This window comes from Lepus europaeus, chromosome 3 (genome assembly GCF_033115175.1).
Source record: "Lepus europaeus isolate LE1 chromosome 3, mLepTim1.pri, whole genome shotgun sequence".
NCBI lineage: Eukaryota > Metazoa > Chordata > Mammalia > Lagomorpha > Leporidae > Lepus > Lepus europaeus.
The window spans coordinates 81,266,635-81,292,060 of NC_084829.1; the positions used below are offsets into that span (position 1 = coordinate 81,266,635).

General features: G+C 39.2%; 1 protein-coding gene across 3 annotated transcripts in view; it reads right to left on the bottom strand.

Annotated features, from left to right (window-relative positions):
• CEP162 (centrosomal protein 162) overlaps nucleotides 1–25,426 on the bottom strand; it is a 94,249-nt gene that overhangs the window by 15,627 nt on the left and 53,196 nt on the right. For all 3 annotated transcript variants that reach the window (XM_062186448.1, XM_062186449.1, XM_062186447.1), the window contains 8 exons: nucleotides 25,127–25,267; nucleotides 21,752–21,864; nucleotides 17,752–17,857; nucleotides 11,797–11,923; nucleotides 10,451–10,614; nucleotides 8,772–8,876; nucleotides 4,667–4,879; nucleotides 3,561–4,198 (listed from right to left, as the gene is read on the bottom strand). In XM_062186448.1, the coding sequence (XP_062042432.1) occupies nucleotides 3,561–4,198; nucleotides 4,667–4,879; nucleotides 8,772–8,876; nucleotides 10,451–10,614; nucleotides 11,797–11,923; nucleotides 17,752–17,857; nucleotides 21,752–21,864; nucleotides 25,127–25,267 (1,607 nt within the window). The remainder of the gene's footprint in view (nucleotides 1–3,560; nucleotides 4,199–4,666; nucleotides 4,880–8,771; nucleotides 8,877–10,450; nucleotides 10,615–11,796; nucleotides 11,924–17,751; nucleotides 17,858–21,751; nucleotides 21,865–25,126; nucleotides 25,268–25,426) is intronic.

Genomic DNA, 25,426 nt, shown 5'->3' on the forward strand with positions numbered 1-25,426 from the left:
AAGCAACAAGGGGAGAGATGGCATCAATATTTAAGTCATTATATTAGGTACTAATTACATTACTGCCAATGTAGTTCTTAGAAGCACTTCAAGAGCTTACTCTCACTCACTGGATTTTATTAAGGGCAAACTTGAGTGTGGGAAAGAGTGATGTATCTCACGTCCAGAGTAGGAAACTGAAGTGCCAGGGTTAAGCCCAGCAGAGTTGGACTTCAAAGTCTGGGCTGCCTTTTTTTTTTTTTTTAAAGATTTATTTACTTATTTGAAAGGCAGAGTTAAGGAGACTGAAAGATAGGCAGAAAGGAAGAGGTCTTTAATCTGTTGGTTTACTCTCCAGATGGCCGCAATGGCTGGAGCTGAGTGGGTCCAAAGCCAGGAGCCAGGAGCTTCTACCTGGTCTGCCATGCGGGTGCAGAGACCCAAGCACCCGGCCATCTCCTGATGTTTTTCCCAGGCACATCAGTAGGGAGCCAGATTGGAAGTGGATCAGCCAGGACTTGAACCAGCACCCACATGGGATGGCAGTGTCAGAGGCGGCAGCTTTACCTGCTACGCCACAGCACTGGTCCCAAAACCTGGGCCTTCTATTCTATCCCCAGCCTGGGGTTACATTTTCCGAGGTAATCTAGAGTTCTTAAATATCTGTTTGAATTTAAAGCAAAGTGCTCAGCATTGTATCATTTAAGATAAACTCAGATTTCCTATCTAGATTCTTTCTCTAGAAAAATCACAGCAGCTCACCCTTTAGAATCCTCAATGCTTTGTGTCTAGTAGCATTCATCAATTTTTGGTGATTGCATATAACTCCAGGGCAAGCTGCATGTTGTGAGAATAAAATGATCTTTATGGTAATTCTCAGGACACGAGAGCAATCAAGTAATTACTCTGGACGATAAGTGTGAGACTATTCATTTATCTCAGTGAAAAAATTATGCATTCAGAGGCAGTTCAGTAAAGGGCAAAGTTATGAATGAGTTGATACTTTTCTCACAGATGCATTTTTTTCTCTTATTTGAAAGACTTCAAAAATGACAGATTTCATTTAAAGCAGATATTTTAGTAAATATCTGTTACATATTCATAAAATAATTTCTAACTACAGACAAATTTATCAGCTGTTTATTTTGCTATATGAATATTTCTCCAAGGGACTATTGTCATTAGGGTCCTAGGTGAAGCATAAAAATCTAAGGTGTTCAGAGGCCGGTGCTGTGGCATAGTGGGCTAAGTCTCTGCCTGCAGCACTGGCAACCCATATGGGCACCTATTCAATTCCCGGCAGCTCCTTTTTCCAATCCAGCTCTCTGCTACGGCCTGGGAAACCAGTAGAAGATGTCTCAAGTGCTTTGGCCCCTGCACCTGCATGGGAGACCTGAAAGAAGCTCCTGGCTCCAGACTTCAGATCAGCCTGGCTCTGGCCATTGTGGCCATTTGCGGAGTGCACCAATGGGTGGAAGACCTTTGTCTTTGTCTCTCCCTCTCTCTCCATAACTCTACCTCTCAAAAAAAAAAAAAAAAAAAAAAAAAAAAGACGGCCCAAGTGCTTCAAAAGTAAAATCTAAAGTGCTCATGACATAAGTGAGTCACAGTAAAAAACCGCCTAAATCTGGGACTAGGCAAGTTTACTCCTCATTTCCCAGACACAGAGCTATCTGAGAAACAGATCAACAGTACTAGAACATTTTGAAATTACATATAATAAAATTTATAGTAAATACCTGAATTTTAGATTATTTCCAAGGAAGAATCGGATTCTTCCCAAATAATGTTGCACTACTATTATATTCAGGACTGAGAAGATTTGCACTACTATTATATTCAGGACTGAGAAGACAAGGTCTCAGTTTGAATGCAGTATGGTTGTCATAATGACTCAAGCACTGACATGGCTGCTAATTAATCAATAAGCACACTCTGCTTCTACACCAGCTTGCTTGGGGACACAAAAAAAGCAAAATCTTTTAACAGTCTCAAGGAGTCACAGGCTGTGTATGGTTAACACCTTCTTGGCATATATTGAAACTGTCAGAGTCGGGGCAGGGGTGGACGGTATAACGTTTTCCTGAGAAGCTCCAGGAGATGCTTGTGTAGGAGGTAGGGCCTGAAGCGTAAATGAGCCAAAGGCATGAAGAAATGTGGTAGGTTAGGTAGGCATGCACAGTAGGCGTGTACATTAGAATGGTGATGGGACTTGAGATGCCACCCAGAGAAATTTAAACTTAGGGTTGATATTTCAGGAGTTAGGAGTAATTAGAGGGCATAGTGACTCAGATACAGAAGTGTTCAAAGAATACTCATAAAGCAAGATGATTGAGGGAGACAGAAACAGAAGTTAGGAATATCAGGGTGGGAAAACTATAGTAAACCATGTGGGCTGCACTGGTTTACCATGGTAAAGAAGAAAAAAAAAATGAAAACATTTATAAAGCAATACCTTATAGACTATGAACGGAGGAATAAGGGAGGTAAAACCTGGTTGGGCAGTTGCAATGTGGTTATATACAGCAATGGGGAACCTAGGAGGGAGAATGAGTCTATGGGTAAAAAAGACAAAGTAAGCATTGTTGATTCCAAAAGAAGCAATCCAATAAGTAATTACAGATTTAATATCTGCACTCAGGGAGGAGACCACACCTTTACAAGTGTGTGCAGGAGTCAGGATTCCCAGAGGCCATAATAATGGATGAGTTTAGCAATGGGCAAATAACAGAATATAAACAGAAAGTCAATACCCAAGTCTGATAAGAAGCCAGTGTTTTGGGGAGGGAGAAGTAAGAAGAGTGAGAAGTTAAAGAAATAGAAAAGGAATTTTAGTCATGGAGGTTAAGGGAGGACACCACTCAGGAAAGACCAGGTAGCCAATGTTGTCAAGGAAAATGATGAAGGAGAACATGCCCCTGGAACATGAAAGGTCACTACTGAGAGATCAGATTAAAAGGAGTGGTGAGATAAGGGGCAACTTTAAGATGCAGGGAAGTGGAAATAAACGGAGAGGTTACTTACAGAAAACTAGCACTGAAATAAGACTAGAAGGACTGTGATCATGTGAAAACAAGGCTCAGAGAAAAGAGTGCACAGAGCTGGAAATTCTGGAGAAAGGGAGGTGTCCTACAGCTCCTCAGGGCATGCTTGGAAGCGACTGCAGGGTCGGTCTGAAGAGCCATTTTTCAAGAGAACTTTTCCTCTTAGACTTTCAACTAGTTTTAACAATTGGTCTTTCCTGAATGCACTCTGCCTACAGTAATCCTAAATGATGGTAATTCCTTTGCAAGAAGGGCCCAGTGGGTCACAAAGGCTTGTTAACACCGTTTGGGCACATGTGGAAAGCCAAGACTGGTCAGGCTGTGGCTTGGGTTGACAAGGAGGTTCAGGTGCAACAGAATCTGGGCCTCTAACAGGCAGAGGACCCTACCCTTTAACAGATCTATGCTCAGCAACATGATACAACTTCTTAAAACTCAATTATGAATTTGGTTCAGAGTGAAACCAATTATCCAGAGGAAATAAAACGTGTCATAATTCAAAATACTTAGGTTGTTATAAACAAGTTAACATTTTACCTTTTCATAGAGTTTTCAAATTCGTTCACTGCTGCTTCAGACTTCATCTTCAGCTCATTTCGCTCTAAAATCAATCCCTCTAGCTCAGTTTTCAATCTGCAGTTTTCTTGCAAAACCTCTGAGACATGGGAATCAGTAAAAGTGTGTGGCAGGTAAAGTTTGCTGTCCAGGGCGCCAGGGATGGAGTGCGCATTTCCTTTACTTGGGTATAAAACATCTTTCTTCATCCTTTTAGCAGACATCTCCTCTCTGCCCTTAGAGTTCTGATTAGACAGCATCGTTCTTCTCTCCTTCTGAAGCCTCTCCACAGTTTTTGAAAGGTCTTGTATTTCTCTCCCCTTTGCAGCTAATTCTTCATTGAGTCTCACCAGTTTTGCTTTGGCATGAGCCTGTTCCACCTGGAATTCTATATCATCCTTATTATTTTTCTTGAGTTCTAGTTCAGCACTGCGTTGCTTCAGAACCACTATTTCAGCTTCCAGGTTTCTAACAGTGATTTGATGGGCTTCCTTAATGTCATCAAGCTCCTTCTCTAATGCTTTCACCCTGGAGAGGTTGTCACGTTGATTCTGGGGTGCTTCCTTCAATTTGCGGGCAAGTAGCTGCTCCTGCTCCTCGAGTCTCTGTTCATACTGAATCTGAGGAATAGAATTCATGTACTATCAAACCCCTGCTAAACATTTCACTGGTTACTCGATACTGAGTCCTATACCAGTCCTTCCTTCAGGCATTTAACATATATTCATTCTTTTTTTTTTTGACAGGCTGAGTGGACAGTGAGAGAAGAAAAAGGTCTTCCTTTTTCCATTGGTTCACCCCTCCAATGGCCACTGTGGCCGGCACACCATGCTGAATCCAGGTGCTTCTCCTGGTCTCCCATGCAGGTGTAGGGCCCAAGCACTTGGGCCATCCTCCACTGCACTCCTGGGCCACAGCAGAGAGCTGGACTGGAAGAGGAGCAACCGGGACAGAATCCGGCACCCCGACCGGGACTAGAACCTGGTGTGCTGGCGCCGCAGGCAGATGATTAGCCTACTGAGCCGCAGCGCCAGCCCTGACGTTCTTAATGTCACCAACTCTATGTTCCATGGCTACCTGGCACTTACCTTCATTTTCTGAAACTGCTGTTCCATGGTACGAAGGCTTTTCTTTGCTTCTTCATCTTTGCCCTCTAGATCAGCTTCCAGCTTTTTAATCCTTTTTTCCATGAATTCCACTGTATTTTTATCCCCTGTATCACCAGCTGCTGATGCAGCCAATATTAAAGCAGGTAAAGAATTGGGGTACCTTCTCTTTAGAATTCCTTCCATTTCCTTTACCTATTAAAATATTTTTAAACATATGTAAGGTCACAATACATACACAATGAAGTAGTTTCATGTATAAACAGATTATGCTACAGCACTCATGTCCAGATCTCAGAGATCTTATAGCCCATCTCTAGACTCAATCAAATGCACGGAAACACAAATTAATTTCCAATTTTATATCCCTAGATTATCTAAATAAAAAACTCTAAAGTGTCCAATTAACAAATGATTAAGAACACTTTATTTGAAACACATATTCAGACTTTCTGTTGGTACTCAACTTCTTTACAAAGCTCTTCTCTGTTTTCCCACAGACTATCAATTGAAAAATTACATATATGCACATGAATATGCAAACTTTTTGTATAAACACACAGGTTCCCAAGCACCTGCCCTGCCTAGAACAATCTCCACTCCTACACAATGCCCCTAGAAGTTCCCTCCAAATGAAGTTTACTTTAATGATGACTTCTTTCATCTGAGAAACAAGGAGGATTATGTGGTACTGATAGTATACGAATATAGGTTTTCATGTGTATACAATGCTTTTTAAAAGGTATTATGCTTAAGATATCTTTGAAGAACAAACATTAAACACATTACATTCTTTGTTAAACAGTTTTCTTCTAGCTTGAGCGTGTAACAAAACAGCACCTGAGAGGCAGTCTAGTGCATTGGTTAAGAGCATGTTCACAAGGCTGGTGTTGTGGAATAGCAGGTTAAGCCACCATCTGCAATGCTGGCATTCTCATATGTGTGCCAGTTCAAGTCCTGGCTGCTATACTTTAATCCAGCTCCCAGCTAATGTGCCTGAGAAAGCAGTGGAGGATGGTCCAAGTGGTTGGGCCCCTACACTCATGAGGGAGGCTGGGATGAAGGTCCTGGCTCCTGGCTTCACCCTGGCCCAGGCTTGGCTGTTAATAATTTTTTTTTTTTTTTAAAGACAGCATGTTCACTTGGATTGTGCAACTAGCATTAAGATCTTGTGTCAACTAACTCAATTTCAATCTCTTCTGCTGGTGGGTAAAAGGGGGATGACAACAGTATCAGGTTCTTGAGGCTGATGCAATTAGGTGTGGATCAAATGAGTTTCAGGTAAACACTTAGTAGGGTGCCTAGCATATAGAGAAACTGATAAATGCTGGTATTATTTCATTTCAAAAACTACCTACCTTCTGTAAGGAAAGAAGGGTTTCTGGTATTCAAAATCCTGCATATATACTCAATTTATTCATATTAGGTATTTAAAGGTCAAATCATTTGCAAAGTTAACAGTAAATATTTCCTTCAGTGAAACTGCTTACATATTCACTGAGGTACTATAAATTGGCATAGATTCAGATATCTAGAGAATTTTCAAAGTTTTGTTTTCTCTGGTATTAAAATTCCAGTTATCTGAATGAGTTGTAAGCATTTGCAAATGTATGCATACATATATATATATATATATATATATATATATATACCACATGCAATAAAATGAGACTGAACTAAGAAAATAAATTATTAAAAATTTACAATTAAAATATTTATTTAAACATTTAAGAGATAGTCTCAATTTAACTTTGATATCTTGAAATATCAAATTTTTTGGGAAAAAAGAATTTTTTTATTGTAACTTCTTCAATTTTGCTTTTCAATATTATTGTTTGTTCAATGATACCAGTGTAACTGATGTAAATGCTTAACTGGCACTAAAACTTAAACTATGAAATGCTCCATTACATACAACAATGAACAAATGCACAAAATGTGAAATTTTCATTATAAAATGCATCTAGTAGCCCCATTCTTATGTTCTATCTAGAAAAAGATACTTTTTAAATGGTTCCAAAATGATTCTGAATGTACCATTTTTTAAAAAGATTTATTTTGAGAGTTAGAGTTACAGACAGTGAGAGGAAGAGACAGAGAGAAAGGTCTTCCTTCCATTGGTTCACTCCCCAAATGGCCGCAATGGCCGGAGCTGCGCCGATCAGGAGCTTCTTCCTGGTCTCCCACGTGGTGGGTGCAGAGACTCAAAGACTTGGGCCATTTTCTATTGCTTTCCCAGGCCATAGAAGAGAGCTGGACTGGAAGAGGGGCAGCTGGGACTAGAACCAGTGCCCATATGGGATGCCGGCGCCACAGGTGGAGGATTAATCTACTGCACCACGGCGTTGGCCCCTGAATGTACTATTATACATGTTGACTGTAACATATATAAGGCTTAAAACCCTTAGAAAAAATGCTTTTGGAAATGGAATAAGATATGAAACATACATGCAGCAAATCAACTATACAATATCTTCTTCAATGACATTTTTTAGAAAGATATAATCTAAGGTATAAACCAATAAATGTTTAAGGAAACTGTTAATAAGACACAGGTTATTTTTATAAAAGAGTACATTTCTGGGCAACTGGGATCACCATTTAAAGTCACAATTTGCTTTTTTACCCTCATACATTTAGTAATACATGAACTGAAGAAGCAGTAGAAGAGGAGAAGTAATTCCCTTGGCCTTTCCTCTCTCACAGTTCTAAATGGCCTCTTCCACATTGGCTCATGTAAATCTTCAAACAACGAGAAATATCCAAGCAGTACTGGATTACACTCATTTGAGGGTATTTTTAACTGTTCAAAAGACTTTGCTTGCTTCTTCCTTGGTCCCACACCCAAACTACCAAGTCATACCTTTTAATGTAAGAACGGTTCCTGTAAAAGTGACAAATTTTTTGTCTAATTTTCCTCCTGCTCATAAAACTAGTATAATATTCAGTCTACTGATGATCTCATAGTTTTGGATTTGTGATGGAATAATAGCCACATGTTGAAATATCATGACTTAACAATAGAACCAAGTTCCCTTATGAACAAGGCTGGAGTTCTTATTTTGATTTACCATTTAGTTATGAATACAAATGATACATAACAAAGTTTTAAAAATAGAAATTACAGTTCCAACTTCCAAACAACTACTTCAATGAAAAACATTCTTTATTCTAAAACGCCTCACTCTATGACTTTATTGAATTAATTAATGTATTTCTTAGAAAATTTTTTATTTATTATTTTGGAAGGCAGAATTACAGCGACAGAGACAGAGAGAGAAAAAGATCTTCCATTCACTAGTTTACTTCCCAAATGGCCAAAACATTGAGGGCTAGGTCAGGCTGAAGCCAGTAGCCAGGAGCTTCCTCCACGTTCCTCATGTGGGTAAAAGGGCTCAAGGACTAGGGGCCATCTTCTGCTGCTTTCCCAGGCTCATCAGCAGGGAGCTGGATGGGAAATGAAGCAGGTGGGACACAAATTGGTGCCCATATGGGATGCCAGTGTCATAGGTGGTGGCTTAACCCACTATGCCACAACACTGGCTTAAACTCCATCATCTTAATAAAGGTTTCCTAGCTAAACTCACCATAAAATGAGTATTTCTAAGCCTAAACAGTGAGCAAGAGCTCAAGATTACGGCTAGCTCTTTGGGAGGTTGAATATTCAGTTTACAGGGCAACAATGTTTTATAACATTTTCCAAACATCACCAACATGTTCCCAATGCAATGATCTCCTACCTGTACTCCTGTCTCCTATCTTTGGTTAGGAATTATAACTCTACTCAAGGCTTCAAAATTTTGCTTCCTTCTTCCTACATGTCTAAATAGAGCTGGGATGCAAAATGACCTTTCACCAATAAGTAAACCATATTATAAATAAGGCACATTAGTCTAAAAATTTTAACCCTACAGATTATATAAAATGATAGTTTATTACTTTTATTAATGTTCCTTTGAAATAAAAATTTTTAGGTTGACATCTTATGAGAATTTCTGAAACAAAAAACAAAAATATACTATATATATATATATATATATATATATATATATATAAAACTCGATGAAATTTTACCCTTGACACATACTTGTCTCTCCAAATCTTGAATTTTTTTGGCATCAACTGCTCTATCTTTTAAGCGCATCTTCTGCTGGATAGATGGATTCCCAGATTCAGCTTTCAGTTTCTCAATCTGTCAGTAGTGAAAGATTTAAGAAGCACATTTAAAACACAAGACAAAGGATAGATGTTTGGTATAGTGGTTAAGATGCCCATTTGGGAGGCCCACATCCATACTCGAGTTCCTGGGTTTGAATCCCAGCTCCACTTCTGATCCAGTTTCCTGCTAATGCTCACCCTGGGAGGCAGCAGATGATAGCTCAAGTACTTGTGTCCCTGCCATCCTTGTGGGAGATCTAGAATGAGTTTTAGGCTCCTGCCTCCAGCCTAGCTGTGTGTACGTTTGGAGAGTGAACTAGCAGATGGAAGATTCTCTCTCTCTCTGCCTTTCAAACAATTAAAAAAAATACACATACAAGAAAACACTGTGGGTGAGGCAGTGGTAGGGAATATAATGTCAGTTCATTCATTCATTCATTCATTCCTCTGTAAGCATCGACTATGCGTCTCTGAAGGCACTTCTCAGGCAGGGCCTGGGGCTGGAGATATGGGGGCAGCCCAGACAAATGAGGTCCTGCTCCCATACTGCTTATGCTCTAGTGAAGGTAGACAGGTGATGAGCTCATAAATAAGAGTGACAAGTGAGAGGAAGAAATCAAGACAAAGTGAAGGAACAGACACAGTCAGAAGGGGTAGGAATGGCAGTAATGTTAGATAAGGGAGTCAGGAAAAGAAGAAATCTGAGCTTCATCTTGAATGAGAAGGAGTGAGACAGAAAAGAGCTGAGGCCAAAGTACCTGAAGTTGTGAGAATAAGTGGAATAAACCTGGCAAGTTTAAGAATCACCAGGGGGCCAGCATTGTGCGGTGACAGTTAAAGCTCCTGGCTTTAGCCTGGCCCTGGTCATTGTGGCCCTCTGGGGAAGAGAACAGTGGATGGAAGTTCTCTCTCTCTCTCTCCCCCTCTTTATTTAACTCTGACTTTCAAATAAATAAATCAATCTTAAAAAAAAGTGGTGGGGGGGGGCAGCACTGCGTCAGAGGGCTAAGCCTCTGCCTGCAGCGCTGGTATCCCATATGGGTGCTGGTTTGTGTCTGCCCAGCTGCTCCACTTCTGACCCAGCTCTCTGCTATGGCCTGGACGAGCAGTACAGGATGGCCCCTGTGTTGGGGCCCCTGCACTCACGTGGAGACCAGGAGGAAGCTCCTGGTTCCCAGTTCTTGGCTAAAGATCGGCCCAGCTTCAGCCCTTGCGGCCATTTGGGGAGTGAACCAGTGGATGGAAGACTTTTCTGTCTGTAACTCTACCTCTCAAATAAATAAGTAAAATACTGGGGGTGGGGGGGTGGGGGGTGGTGTCACCAGGAGCTCTGTGGTGGCTGGAAGAGTGACTCGGGGTTGTGTGGCATTAGATGGTGCTAAAGAGGTGAGCAGGGTCGGACCACGTGAGGACCTCATGGAACATAAGGAGCCTACATTTAGTCTAAGTCTAATCTAAAATAGGTTATATATCTAAATGCGAACCAAAACCAGTTAATGTTCATTAACAGAACTTAGAGTAAGGATGCAATGGCACAAAGTTATGGAGAAATGATATTGAGGACAATAGGGTTCATCTACAGAAATGCATTATGAAATGATCTATCACCTCGAGTTTGAGTTTCTCAATTTCTTCATTTGCTTCTTTAAGCCGAACTGCATCTCTATCCAGAAGTTCCTGATTTTCAGCATACCACTGTAATCTTTTTTGCAGGCGACTAATTTCTTGCTTATGTGTTTCTTCTAAAATTTTTATTTCATATAATTTTTCACCTATAAAATAAATAGCTCAATAGCCTGATTGTACTTTTTCAAAAAAAAATTATAAATGAAAATTAATGACTATCTAGTTAAAGCATTATAAAAAAATAAGAGGCATAAAACAAGTGATGTATCAACACAGTATCAAATATAATTTACTAGTAAAGGGAAACAAGACATAGTGTTCTTGATCCAAATCTTAAACTGAATGCAAAGCTGGCTATGCAGAAGCTTTAGATAAATTAGCTATTTTCTTACTGACTTCCATTATAAAAGTAAGAGTGTTTCATTGAGAAAAATAAATGATGTTGGGCTCAGGAGACAAAAACTACAACAAAGAATGTCAAAAGGTAACAATGGCAAACTCTCATGAGTGCTAACAATGTACTATTTGATTTACCACAACAAATTTACAGGATGGGTGTTACTATTATTGTTTTTTACAGATGCGGAAAGAAATTCCATTTCTTATGAATAGGTAATGAGTTTCTTGGTAGAGATCCTACTAATACTGTGGAGGGAAGACTATGACCTTGGTTAACAAGGGCTCCTTTTACTTACCTTTCTAGCCCTGTGTTCTACAGTTGTAAGTTCCGGTCTCTAAGTACACTGGACACTGTGCTCATGAGACACAGCTGAGCACTTCCCTCCACTCCTCCACTTCCAAATCTTCCTATCAAAGCCCAGCTCAAAAACCAATCTCCCTTGAAACAGCTATTTAGCCCATTTAGTCACACGTTTATTTGTAAGTTTTTAAAGGTTTTCTGCATTCTTTTCTTATTCTCTTTTGTGTTCCTGGTTGGGATCATTCAATTTTATCTTTGCATTCTCTAAAAAATACAATGCAGTGTTATTTGTTCATATGGAAACACTTAGGAGCCCACATTTCAAATTCAGGGGGAAAAAAAAGAAACTTCGCCCTCAGGAGGTTCACAGTCAGCTGAGATGACAGCTTGTAAACAACTGAACACAAAATGCTATGAATTCAATATAATTCTTGATTTTCTTTGATTGCAATTATTACTACTGAAAGGAATCAAATGCATACATCTTTTTCAATAACATACAAATGATTCTGTGACTGCAATACACTTCAAGGAACAGCATTTGGATCATGCCATTCTATTTCTGTTACTTAAAATTCAAGATTAGAACAATTATGCACAGGTAGACAGTTGAAGCTTGGTGTTTTACCGGTGGCATAAGCAATCTGATCTTTGGCTTGGTCCCTCTCTTTCTTCATTTTTTCCAAGTCTACTTCAAGAGCTTGTTTATCTTGCTTCAATCTTTTGATGTCCTCCAGTAAACTGTTTTTTTCTTTCTTGACATTCAAAGAAATACAGAACCAAGTTATTTCCAGCCACAATAAACTGGGTAATCTCTCTTAACCAAACCATAAGTACTGCTGTGAAATATTTTTCCTAAATTTTAGCTCTGATTTTATTACTACTATCCACCCCACCCTATCTTATCAGAATCAGTTCTAATAATCTTGGCATAGCATTAAAAACTTTCCAATAGATTGTTCTAATTTCTTCTATCTACTAATCTTGTTAATGACTCACTAATTCTTTGCTGGAATGCCACAATAACCTTACTAGTCTGCTTCTTCTACCGTTAGCCTCTACAGTTTATTCTCACAGTAGCTACAGCTTATCTCACAGATTGTTGTAAGGAGTCAGTTAATTTCTGTCTGAAACTCTGGGAGTTCCTCTCAGGGTTATGCTCAGATCCTTACCACGACCTTTTACTTCTATAACCCAGCCTTGCCAATCACTGACTGCATCTACAACCAATCTTTCCACCCACTCCATTCATTGACAGACATCCTTGCTCATCTTCTAACACTGCCTGCACACTCCTTCCTCGAGGTATTTCCACAGTGTCTCCACTGGGGGCAGGACTCTGTCCCCATGCTGCCAGGTAGCTCGCTTCTTCACCTCACCAGGATTTCTGTGCAAAGGAAGCCCTAGGAGAAGGCCTGCTCTGACTGCCAGATCTAAAACATTCAGCCCCACCCTAAGCCCAGGCACACTGCTTCATTTTTTTTTCTCACAGTACTTATCACTTTCTGACATATGAGGGGATTTCAGAAAGTTCATGGAAAATTGAATTTAAAGGCAAATCTTGGTGCAAAAAATCTTGAAATCTATGCCTAGTTTTTTTATTTCATAATACACATTTCCATGAAATTTTTGAAGATCCTTTATATTATCTATTAACTTGAAAGCTGTACTTTAAATTACTTGTAACATAACCCTGTAACACAAAAATGCATAAAAATTGCTTAGGACATAGAAAAAGGTATTCATGCTACTCTCAATAGCCTGAAATGTTGTGTACCATTCTTTTGCTAAATAAAAATCATACTTCTTCATCAAAGTTTAGTTCAAATTAAGCTCAGCTACTCAGTAACTTTGGCACTCCTACAAACATTTATTCCTCTAGTATTGCCTTTAATACTTATTTCATATGGCATTGACTTGTGTACATGCCTCTTTTTATTACACAGCAAGTCCTACAGAGACCAAGAATGATTTATTACTATCTGTTTATGTTACTGAGCACATGCAGGTACTTGATAAATGTACACTGAACTCCTAACTGCTGAAGATAATCTTGGACTCACTGGCAGTATACTTGGAAGAGTTGAGTTTCAAAATAATTTTTTACAAATTCCATTTATATTACAATATCTTAAAGTTAAAATTTAGTAAAGAAAATAAATGCATACATAGAGCATGGTTTAGTCTTGCATTCTAAATGTCCCACAGATTCAACTGTCTTGCATTGTTTAATCTTCTGTGTGACCTGAACATGGCTTCAAGAAAGTGCTGATCTTAAAATTTTTGAACATTCAGGTATCTTTCTGCAAATACCTTCTGTTTAATTAGGTCTTTTCATGTTCTCCTTCATGAGTGCCTACTTCATGAAATTATAGAACTTTAGAAAGGAACTTTAAACATCTTGAGTTCTATCAAGCTTAAGTGCGTGTCTACTCCATGCTTGCAACATCTGTCCAGGGACAAAGACTGTCCACTTCCAAGAAACTCAGTGTGTCTTTCATCAGTTCTGTGGACCACATGGCTTTTGGCTAGCAGGTGCTTTCCCTCCTTTATTTTATGAGTTATTGTGCAGCCTTTCAGAGAGGACTCTGTCTGCCTCTCTGACCTTATCTTCCACCACTCTCGTCCTTACCCACTTCAGCCTGAGTCTTCGAGAAGGTAACAAATACATATCTGATTCAGAGCTTTTGCATCTGTTCTTCCTCCTGGCTGGAAGACTCAGTCTTCATACAGTTGGCCGCTACTTTTCTCTCTTTTAAATATTTATTTGAAAGAGTTACAGAGAGAGAGAGAGACAGAGAGGGAGAGAAAGAAAGACACCTTCTATCCACTGATTCACTCCCCAAATGGCCACAGTGGGCCAAGCTGAAGACAGGAGCTTCTTCCGGGTCTCCCATATGGGTGCAGGGTCCCAAGGACTTGCCATCTTATGCTGTTTTTCCAGGCCATTTTCAGGGAACTGGATCAAAAGCTGAGCAGCTAGGATGTGAACTGGTGCACAAACGGGATGCCAGCATTGCAGATAGTGGCTTAACCAGCTATGCCAAAGCACTAGCCCCTACTGCTTCTCTTTAGTCTTCAACTCAAACATCGCTTTATCAGAGAGAGCTTTTCTTATCCGCAGTATTAAATGCTGCCTTACCTCTACTTTGCCTTCTAGTAATATGTTTTTATTTTCTTTGAGGAGCTTACTTCCATCTGCAATTATTTGTTTACACATTGTCTGTCTTCCTCACTGGATTATATATGCTCTGAATAAGTGAGATCTGTCTTGCTTCCTTCCTATATTTCAATACTTAGATGAGTGCCTGACATATGGCAGATATTCAACAGAAGTTGTATAAATGAATGAATGCATTGTTGTCAGACCCATTCTCCTACTGACCCTGGGATACTAAAAGAAAAGGGCCCAGTACCCTAGCTTTTATTATGTTTCCACACATACTTTATAAAGAATGAACTGACATTTTAAGAATAGACTGGTACTAATTTTTAAGTTATAAATTACACAAATATACTTGATGTGATTATTATTACATATTCACACTAGTCCAATGTTCAAACAATTATTTGTTCATTTGAGAGGCAGAGAGATACATTTCCCATTCAACTGGATTGTTTTCCAAATATCCACAATGGCTGGGGTTGCTGTGTTGAGACTAAGACTCTTATATGGGATTCAGGTATCCCAAATGGTGGTTTAAGCTGCTAGGGTAGTTAGTACAAGTTTTATTACAAATAATTTAAATTCAAAAAACCAAAATAAATGGAAATAAGGGTACACTTATTTTATATTACATTTTTCAGTATCTGCACACAAAATAAAAATCTCATTTTTTATTAACACTTTTCCTTTTTAAAAAATTTCCTTTAGGGAAATCTGCCTTTGGCAGCTTCATCAAGATGGACATAGATGTAGATTTTCATTTACTTAAATTCTCAACAAGTCTCATTGTACTTCTTAATTTGATAATTCATCATTTTTTAATCACTTATTAGAAATTATCAGCCATTATCTATTACAAAGATTTCAATATGGGGAACAGTGATTTAGCCTAGCAGTCAAGATACCACTTGGGACACCCACATTCCATATAGGAGTGCCTGGTCTTGGCTCTGCTCCTGGCGCCAACTTCCTGCTTAAGTGCACCCTGGGAGGTGACAGTGATGGTTCAGGTAGTTGGGTCCATGCCTTCCATGTGGGAAACCTGGAATAAGTTTCTGGCTCCCACCTTTGGCCTGGCCCAGTGTGGGCTGTTGTGGCATTTGGGGAGTCAATCAGCAGATAGATTTCCTATGTGTCTCTGTTTCTGTCTCTCAAAATTAAAGACATTTTAAAGCATCTCATTTCTTAATGTTTCCAATTCGCAAATTTTCTGTGTTTTACTCTAAGTTCCTAGATATTCAGTTTATATTTTCTTCACTATGATCATCTATATAATTCTTCTACCTAGTTTTTAAATTCTAGCATATTTCTAGAGCTCATTTTTCTCTGAACTTGCTTAGTCTTTGTTCTAATTTTTCAATTTGATTTGTATATTTAATCCTTTTAAAAGTTTATTTATTTTGTAGTCTCTATTCAGTAATTCTATTGGGGTTCTATTCCTGCTGCAAACTATCTCATGCCTGCTGATGGAGTCTTTCTCTAGGCTTTATAATTTCACATTGTGAGCACGGTATCAGCAGATTTTATCTGCAGGAATACAGTGTGAACCGCATTAAGGGCAAATTCCTGTAAGAGCTGTTCTGCATTTGTTCCTTGTAAACACATCAGAGGTTATCAATGACTCAGGACCACTGTTTACACTGCTTTTTCAATTTGAGCATTGTGAATAGTGTCAGTTCAAACACGAAAACACAAACCAAGACAGAAGAGGTGACCTCCACATTGCAATGAGTACGGTGCGCACACCGAGTAGAGACGTTTTCTCCATGCTATCCACAGACCAACACACAACTCCATCTGAGTCTCTTATGATGGGTAGTTTGTTTTTTTTTCCCCAATTTTACTGAAAGATGGGATCCTCTGAGTCTCCTGCCTATACTTGACTATTAAAGCTCAGTAACTGTGGCCTGAGAGGCAGATGCCTACCGCTAGGCTTTAACCTCTCTTTCCTTTTGATCCCTAGAGATTTCCTTTACTTTCTTGAGGGCTCATTTATCCATTTACAAGATGATCATCATATTTTATCCTAGATTTCTGGTATTTTTTAGTAGATACTGTTAAATTTTCTGTTTGAAACCATGTTCAAAACAAAACTTTTAAAAGGTCAAACTTAACAAACAGCCTTGAGTGAGGCAAATGCTGTGTTTAAAATCTTAACATGTTTCCTCCAAACTTTAATATGGCAAATTATTTTGGTTTAATTTGCTTATTTCTGGGGTCCATTGGTAAGTTGGGGGTTTCCAATCATTCTTTAATTCTTTTCACTTATCTGTCAACCTAAGTATCCAATCATTTTGTATCTAAAGAAAGTTGTCTAATGCATTCACATATGCTGCTGCATTTTCTGTATTATATAATCTCAATACATTGGAAGGGCCTTTTAGTTTAGTGCTACTGTTCTTAATGGGAGGTGGTGGAACAAAGTAACTGTCTTAAACAGAGAATGTTTGGAAATGTGGCAGAGTGGCTTTGATTGTTATAATGATGTATGGGTACTACAACCCCTGAGGATAAAGATGAAAAAAGTCATGCAAGGAATACCTGTGCTTAAACTTCCAGAACATCTTTACTGATAAATACTGCTTTAGAAGAGTCTAGGCCATATTCTATATAGTACAACTTAATAAAAATAAATGTTATTGAGTAGCACTGCATTCCATCTTTCTGTTAGGTATCTGGGATACAAATGTTTGTGAGATATAGTCTCTGCTCTCTGGAAGTGCACAGTGTACTTCAAGACATGGGTAAAAAGCCAACTACTTTGTAAGGTGAAAAATTACCTGTAAATTACTTTCCTACCTTAGCTGTGTACTTCCTGATAATGAAACTGTTTGAAAAAGGGCATAAATATTTTAAATAAAGTTATGCTGTTGTAATGGCTCCATGTGATAAATGCCTAATGAAAGGTTGGATTATAAATGGGATGCCAACTAAAATGAACATTGTATCATTTCTTCTATATTAAGGTTAAATTAAAAAATGGTAATCTCAGCAAATTCTTAATTTTTAAATGATGTGAAATTTATAAACAGTTTTTAGTCATATATTACACAAAAACAGACTTTTCACATAATCATGTTTTATAATAATCTTTAGTATCCCTAATGATCAAAAATCTTTATGCAAGGGACACATATTTGGACTAGCAGTTGAGATGCCCAGTTCTCACTGGAGTGTGTGAGTTCAATACCTGGGTCCAGCTCCTGACTACACCTTCCCGCTAATGCACTCCTTGGGACTGCCTCCCAGGGTGAGAGCTCAGGTAGACAGGTTCCTGCCATTCCCCTGGTCCTGGATGGCATTCCTGGCTCCTGAGTTTGGCGGTCACGGGCATTCAGGAGGGTGAGCCAGTGAGAGGGAATTCTATCTCTCTGCCTCTCATAGAATAATAATAAAAAATTTTCTTATGCAACTTACCTGTGTCATCCGTAGTTCTCCTAACAGATCTGTAAAGCTCTGATTTCTGGTGGGCTCTGAGTCTTCAACTACTTGAGATAGGAAACGACTTTTGTGCATCTGTTCTCTATTTTGAAAACAAAAAGGCGTATTTTTAATGAGGTACTCCTTTCAATACAAAATATTTGATCTTTAAAATTTGAAAACAAATGAACAAAATGAGTTCAACATTTTAAAAATTCTATTTAATGTAGATTAAAATACTAACATACTAAAAGAGAAGTATACTGTAAGCAAAATGCCACATTTAAGAAATTGAAACCCTAAGATTATTGGTTTATTTGTAATACAGAAAATTTTTTTTCTAATTCTAAGATAAAAAATGGCCGACAAAGAAGTGCTACATTTTTCCTGTGCTGATAATATACTCCTTATTATGTAATTCTAGACTCCTTCCTGAGAACAGAACACCAACCTTATATGCAGAAACTAACAAATCCACATTCTATGTACTATGGACCTTAGATTCAATTTTCCTGGGACATGGTACACAGAGTTTTGGAAACCAAAAAAGATCATCAAACCCTAATGTACTAAAATAAATAAATAAAAAATACATTTATTTCATCATGAAAGTTAATTGAGGGCTTCCATTTGGGATCTTAAAATAGGTATTCTCAGTGATGACAACATTTCAGATATAATTATTCTGAAATACTTTATTGAAGCATCTGGAAAGCAAGCAGATGTAAATATTTTCATACATCAGAACCGTGGGCACTAGCACTGTGGTGTAGGCTAAAGCGTCTGTATGCAGTGCCAGAATCTCATATCGGTGCTGCTACCAGTCCCAGCTGCTCCAGTTCCAATCCAGCTCTCTACTGATGCACTTGGGAAAGCAGTGGAAGACGGCCCAAGTACATGGGCTCCTGCACCCACATGGGAGACCCAGAAGAAGTTCCTGGCTCCTGGCTTCAGCCTGGCCCAGCCCTCGCCATTGTGGCCATCTGGGAAATGAACCAGTAGATGGAAGATCTCTCTCTCTCTCTCTCCTTCTCTTTCTGTATTTCTGCCATTCAAATAAATAAATAAACCTTAAAAATAAAAAAGTACTGTGCAATTATCATAAATGGCCTGGGGTTATGCCTATGAGAAGAAAGGGGCAACTTAAAAATTGTTTTTTGTTCATTTCCATTTAAAAATTTTGTTGTAAAAATCTTTTTCAGGGCTGGCGCCGTGGCTCACTTGGTTAATCCTCTGCCTGTGGCGCCGGCATCCCATATGGGCGCCAGGTTCTAGTCCCAGTTGCTCCTTCCATTCCAGCTCTCTGCTGTGGCCCAGGAGGGCAGTGGAGCATGGCCCAAGTGCTTGGGCCCCTGCACCCACATGGGAGACCAGGAAGAAGCACCTGGCTCCTGGCTTCGGATCGGTACAGCGCTGACCATAGCGGCCATTTGGGGAGTGAACCAACGGAAGACCTTTTTCTCTGTCTCTCTCTCTGTAACTCTACCTGTCAAATAAAATAAAATAAAATAAAATAAAATAAAATAAAATAAAATAAAGGACTTTTCTCTCTTTTTTTAAATTTGAAAAGCACAGAGACACGGAGATAAAGATAGAGACTTTTTAGTCCCCAAATGCCTGCAACAGCTGAGGCTGGGCCAGGCTAAAGCCAGAAGCCTGGAATTCAAATCGAAGTCTCTCATGTGGGTAGGAAGGACATCAGTATTTGAGCCATCGTGTGCTGCCCCCCAGGGTACACATTAGCAGGAAGCTAGAATGGAAGTGAAGCTTGAACACAGGCATTTTGGTATGAGATGTAGTTGTTCAAGAGGCGTTTTAGCTGCTGTGTCTAGCAATGTTTAAATTTACACAAAGGTGCCCTCTGCTTGCCAACCCACGTAGCTGCTACCTTTGCTAGTGCGTCTTTTGAAACATAAAACATCAGTATGAACTTTCAGTTTTCTATGTCTTAATGCCCTAGGTTATCTGATAACAACAACAAAGTGAAAGAAGCAACATTCACAACATTCATGTTTAAAAAAACTTTTTCTGATAGCAATCCTATCTCAGGGATTAGAACTTTATATGAAATGATGAAATGATGCACACAACAAAATGATGCACATTAAAAAAAAAAAAAAAAAAGGTCTTACCCTAGCTTGCTAGCTTGTGTATGCTTGCAGGTTTGGCTTTTTCAGTTAATATGTTTAAGCTGGAAGTAGTAGGCCTGAGTCTGGAATGTGATTCCTAAGTAGGTGCTGATGCCCCACTGCCCTGCAACAACTCATAGGTGTCTTCCTGTCTATAAAAATGCCTTCAGCCAAACAGCAGCCCCTGCCCTGTCCAGGGGACATTCCAGCCAGCGACTGACACTGCCACCTTGCCTCAAGTGAGGACCAATATTGGTACCATCTGTTCTCCAGAACTTGAGTGGGAGCAGAATGAAGATAGTGTCCAGTTGAGATCCCATCCTTACTGTCCCACCACACACTTCTCCATCTTGTTTCTCTTGCTCCTCTTCTCCTGACAGTAATTCTTTTTTTTTTTTTTAAGATTTAATTATTTATTTGAGAGAGTTACAGAAAGAGAGGAGGAGAGACAGAGACAGAGAGATCTTTCATCTGTTGGTGCACTCCCCAAATGGCTACAATGGCCAGAGCTGGGCTGATCCAAAGCCAGGAGCCAGGAGCTTCCTCCAGGTCTCTTACGTGAGTGCATGGGACCTGGGCCATCTTCCTCTGCTTTCCCAGGCCATAGCAGAGAGCAGGATCAGAAGGCTGGACATGGGCTGGCTCCTGGCTTCGGATCGGCGCAGCGCACCAGCCGTGGAGGCCATTTGGGGGGTGAAGCAATGGAGGGAAGACCTTTCTCTCTGTCTCTCTCTCTCACTAACTCTGCCGATCAAAAAAAAAAAAAAAAAAAAGCTGGATACGAACCAGCGCCTATATGGTATGCCAGCACCGCAAGTGGAGGCTTAACCTAAATGCCACAGTGCCAGCCCCTGACAGTAATTCTTTAGCATGTCACTTCCACAAGGATCCTACCTTAGGCTTAGTTTCCATGCAACCTCACCCAAGACAGGAAGTGATGCTGGAATGTTTAGGTATCTCAGGCTTAATGACTGATTATGAGAAATATTATATATTCAATTTCCTGAAACCAATATCAGATTCAAATACTAAGGTATGCTCTGGTTATCTTGCACTATGAAATATCCACTGAATAGTATATATATTACTAAACTGAAAATCAATGTACAAATCAAAGTAAGTGTAAAGGGGCCAGCACTGTGGTGTAGTGGGTAAAGCCACTGCATGAAGTGCCGGCATCCCATATGGGCACTGGTTTTAGTCCAGCTGTTTAACTTCCAATTTAGCTCTCTACTATGGCCTGGGAAAGCAGTGGAAGATGGCTCAGGTGCTTGGGATCCTGTACCCTCATGGGAGACCTGGAGGATGCTCCTGTTTCCTGCCTTCACATCAGCCCAGCTCTAGCCATTGTGACTATTTGGGGAGTGAATCACCAGATGGAAGACCTGTCTCTAACTCTAGCTTTCAAATGAATAAATAAATCTTTAAAGAAAATAAGTATAAAAATAAGTAACTTTTACTACTTCTCAATAAATTTATTCTTAGTATCACAATAAAATGCTTAGAGTCTAAATATATTTGATTTTTTTTTTAAGATTTATTTATTTGAAAGGCAGAGTTACAGAGAGACAGAGGTAGAGAGAAAGAGAGTGAGTTTCCATCTGCTGGTTCACTCCCCAAATGGCCACAGCTGCGCTGATCTGAAGCCAGGAGCTTCTTCTGGGTCTCCCATGCAAGCGCAGGGGCCCATGGACTTGAGCCTTCTTCTACTGCTTTCTCAGGCCATAGCAGAGAGCTGGACAGAAAGTGGAGCAGCCGAGACTCAAACTAGCGCCCATATGGGATGCTGGCACTGCAGGTGGTGACTTTACCTGCTACACCACAGCACCTGCCCATATGTTTGATTTTAGAATTTCAAAAGGACTTACTTTAGGGATGCTAACTCACTGAGTAAACTCTGGTTTTCCTTAAACATTCGCTCTTCATTTTTCTTATTTTGTTCTTGGAGATCTTTCACTTGATTATATAATCTTTCATTTTCCTTGAAAAATAGAAAATTCCATTTTAATCAGTTAATAATACTAATATAATACAGATGCTTATCATAAGAGAAATCCTTAAATATCTTTAAAGACTTTACAAATCTTTTTCAAACTTTTTATATTATATCATTAGAAAACTTTGTATGTAAAAACAGTTCTTCCCAAAATGTTTAAAATGTTTACCAAAAAAAAAATTGCCAGAATTCCCAAAACTAAAGAGCCTATTGTTAGTATAACCCACTGCACTTCACAGCAATGTTAACGGGGGGAGCTGAAGGCATCACTGATTCCCAGGTGCACAGACCAGGGGTGGGAAGGCCCAACTGTGCTCTTTATATATTCTTCTGTTTTTGGCCTGATAAAAGAATAAAATTCCCCACTGGACAGGGATTTTGGAAGCCTGGTATCCAGGAGTGAGGTAATCAATAAAATGGGCATTCATGCTTGTGAGTGAAACTGACTGTTAAGAAGTAAATTAAAAGCCAATCCCAAAGAGACAAATATCATTTGTTTTCCCTGATCGGTGACAACTGAGCACCAAAGGGGAAACCTGTTGAAGTGAAATGGATACTATAAGAAACAATGACCTGATCAGCTTTTGTCCTGACTCTAGATGTACAATGTAATACTTTATCCTTTTTAGTATTTGTTGTTGTTGTTGTTGTTCTAGTACTAGTGGTTGAACTCTGTAATTAACACACAATTATTCTTAGGTGTTTATAAATTTTAAATGAAAAGTGATCCCTGTTAAATTTAAGAGTGGCAAAAGAGAGGGAGGAGATGCACAGTTTGGGACATGCACAATCAGTCTTGCCCCAAATGATGGAGTTAGAAATGTGCCAGGGGATTCCAATACAATCCCATCAAGGTGGCATGTACCAATGCCATCTCACTAGTCCAAGTGATCAATTTCAGTTCACATTAGATGGCTTGGATAGGTCTAAGAGCCAAAGGGATCACACAAACAAGACAAGTGTCTGCTAATACTAACTGATAGAATCAAAAAGGGAGAGAAAGATCCAGCATGGGAAGTGGGATACACAACAGACTCATAGAATGGCAGACTTCCTAAACAACACTCTGGCCTCAGAATCAGCCCTTAAGGCATTCCGATCTGGCTGAAGAGCCCATGAGAGTATTGTAGGCATGGAAAGCCAAGATACCATGGAAAAGAAAAAAAAGAAGAAGACCTAAATGAAAGATCTCTGTTAGTGAGATCCCAGTGGAAAGAACGGGGCCATCAAAGAAGGAGGTACCTTTCTCTGAAGGGAGGAGAGAACTTCCACTTTGACTGTGACCCTATCAGAATAAGATCAAAGTCAGCGAACCCTAAAGGCTTCCATAGCCATGGCAACTCATGACTAGAGCCTAGGGAGATTACTGACGCCATGAACAGGAGTGTCAAATTGTTAAGTCAGCAACAGGAGTCACTGTGTACTTACATTCCATGTGGGATCTGTCCTTAATGTGTTGTCTAATGTGCAGTGATGCTATAACTAGTACTGAAACAGTATTTTTACACTTTGTGTTTCTGCGTGGGTACAAACTGATGAGATCTTTACTAATTATATACTGAATCGATCTTCTGTATATAAAGATAATTGGAAATGAAAAAAAAAAAAAACCTGGTGTTAAATTGGAAATGGCATAGAAAATTAATTAATTTTTTAAAAAAATATTATGTAGGATCTCTGCCTTTAATGTGCTGTACACTCTTATTTAATGCTATAACTAGTACTCCAACAGTATTTTTTTTTTCACTTTGTGTTGCTATATGGGGGCAAACTGTTGAAATCGTTACCTAATTTATACTAAACTGATCTTCTGTATAGAAAGAGAATTGAAAATGAATCATGATGTGATTGGAAGGGGAGAGGGAGCGGGAAAGGGGAGGGTTGTGGGTGGGAGGGAAGTTTTGGGAGGGGGAAGCCATTGTAACCCATGAGCTGTACTTTGGAAATTTATATTCATTAAATAAAAGTTTAATAAAAAAAAAAGAAGTAAATTAAATACTGGGTGTTTCTAAAAGTTATTAGACAAGGCAGAGCAGAGCATAGATGCAGCTCACCACATGGCTTGAGCTAGAGAGACTCATACCACCTGAGTACACAGGGAGAAGGCACCAGTCTGCACTTAGATGCTCTGGCTTATTAACCTCTTTAACTGAACAATCTGATGAAAGCCAAAGGCTCCTGAAGATCTGATGAGAACAGCAGCCTGGTGAGGGTAACTGGACTGGTGCCTGAAAGATGGTCTGTGGCTTCCATACATGCAGAGTTAATGAATCTCCTGAAATATTTAGATGCCTAAATTCTGTATCATCCTTGTGGTGGGATGGTGTGCATAATTATGTTTATATGAAATCTTAAAACTGTGTGTAATGTATGGCAAGAACAGACTGGCAGGCAAAGGGTTTCAACAGTTCTGACTAACTCGAGGGCAGCCTGCCCTACAAAAATTAGTCTATTTCTTTTCGAGAAAATGCTGTAATCATTGATGTGGCAAGGCTTTCTCTGGATGTCCCTGGGTGACAATGTACTTTACTAGCGGGTTCAGCACTTGGGTTATAGTTGCCAAAAGGAGAAAGAGGAATATGAAAAGAGGCCTGGGGGAGCAGGACACAAAGATGAAGACTTATGCTGGAAATCAATAAACCTGTCTTGGCTGTTAGGCCAGCAGCACCACACATTGTAAATCTCTGTCTCTATGGGACATACAGATCTTCTCAAAATAAAATTTAAAAATTTAGCAAAACTAGCCAGTGTCTTATACTGGAAACCAAGGCAGAAAACTAAAGAAAAACAGGACAGTGTCTAAGGAACATGCTATTAAAAATAACAGGCAAAAAATAACAACAGGCAATATTTACTGATTGGTACTGTATGCCAGGCTACGTAAGAATATACTAAGAAGTTAGCTTGAACTGTCTTATTTTTAATTTCATAATTACTGTACAAGCGAGCTACAGCTATCATTACCTCCATTTCACAGATGAATAAACTGAACTAGAGAGGGAAAGTGATTTTCCAAAGCTACACAGCGGTGGTAGAACTGAGACTCAAAACCAGATTCTTTGAATCCAGAACCTACGCACTTAGCCAATTTAATTCTGCCCATGAGAAATGTGCAGGCTGGTCAAATTATTACTTCCACATATTTGTCAGAATTTCAATTAACTGTTAACCACTGAAATGTTTTAATATGCCTTTTTTTTGTAATTAGGGATCAACAAACTCATCATGTGTTGAAGAACTGCCACACCTGTTGATATCCTTGAAGAAGTGTCTCTTGTTCTTGTATTTCTTTTTGGATTTGCTTCAGTTTTTCTCCAGTGACAGGATCAGTTGGTTCTCCAAAATGTAACCACCTTTGTTTTTTGCTTGTTTCTTCAAAGCTACTTAACTTTGACAAAATGCAGAAATGTTTTATTTGGGTAATAACACGATAAAGTCAGAAGTGAGTTAGAAAGTGATTACAGCCAAAAACCATCTTATAATACTGATCACACTGGAATGTAATACTACAGTTAAATCAGCACGGTGGTATTGTGTGCCAGTGGCT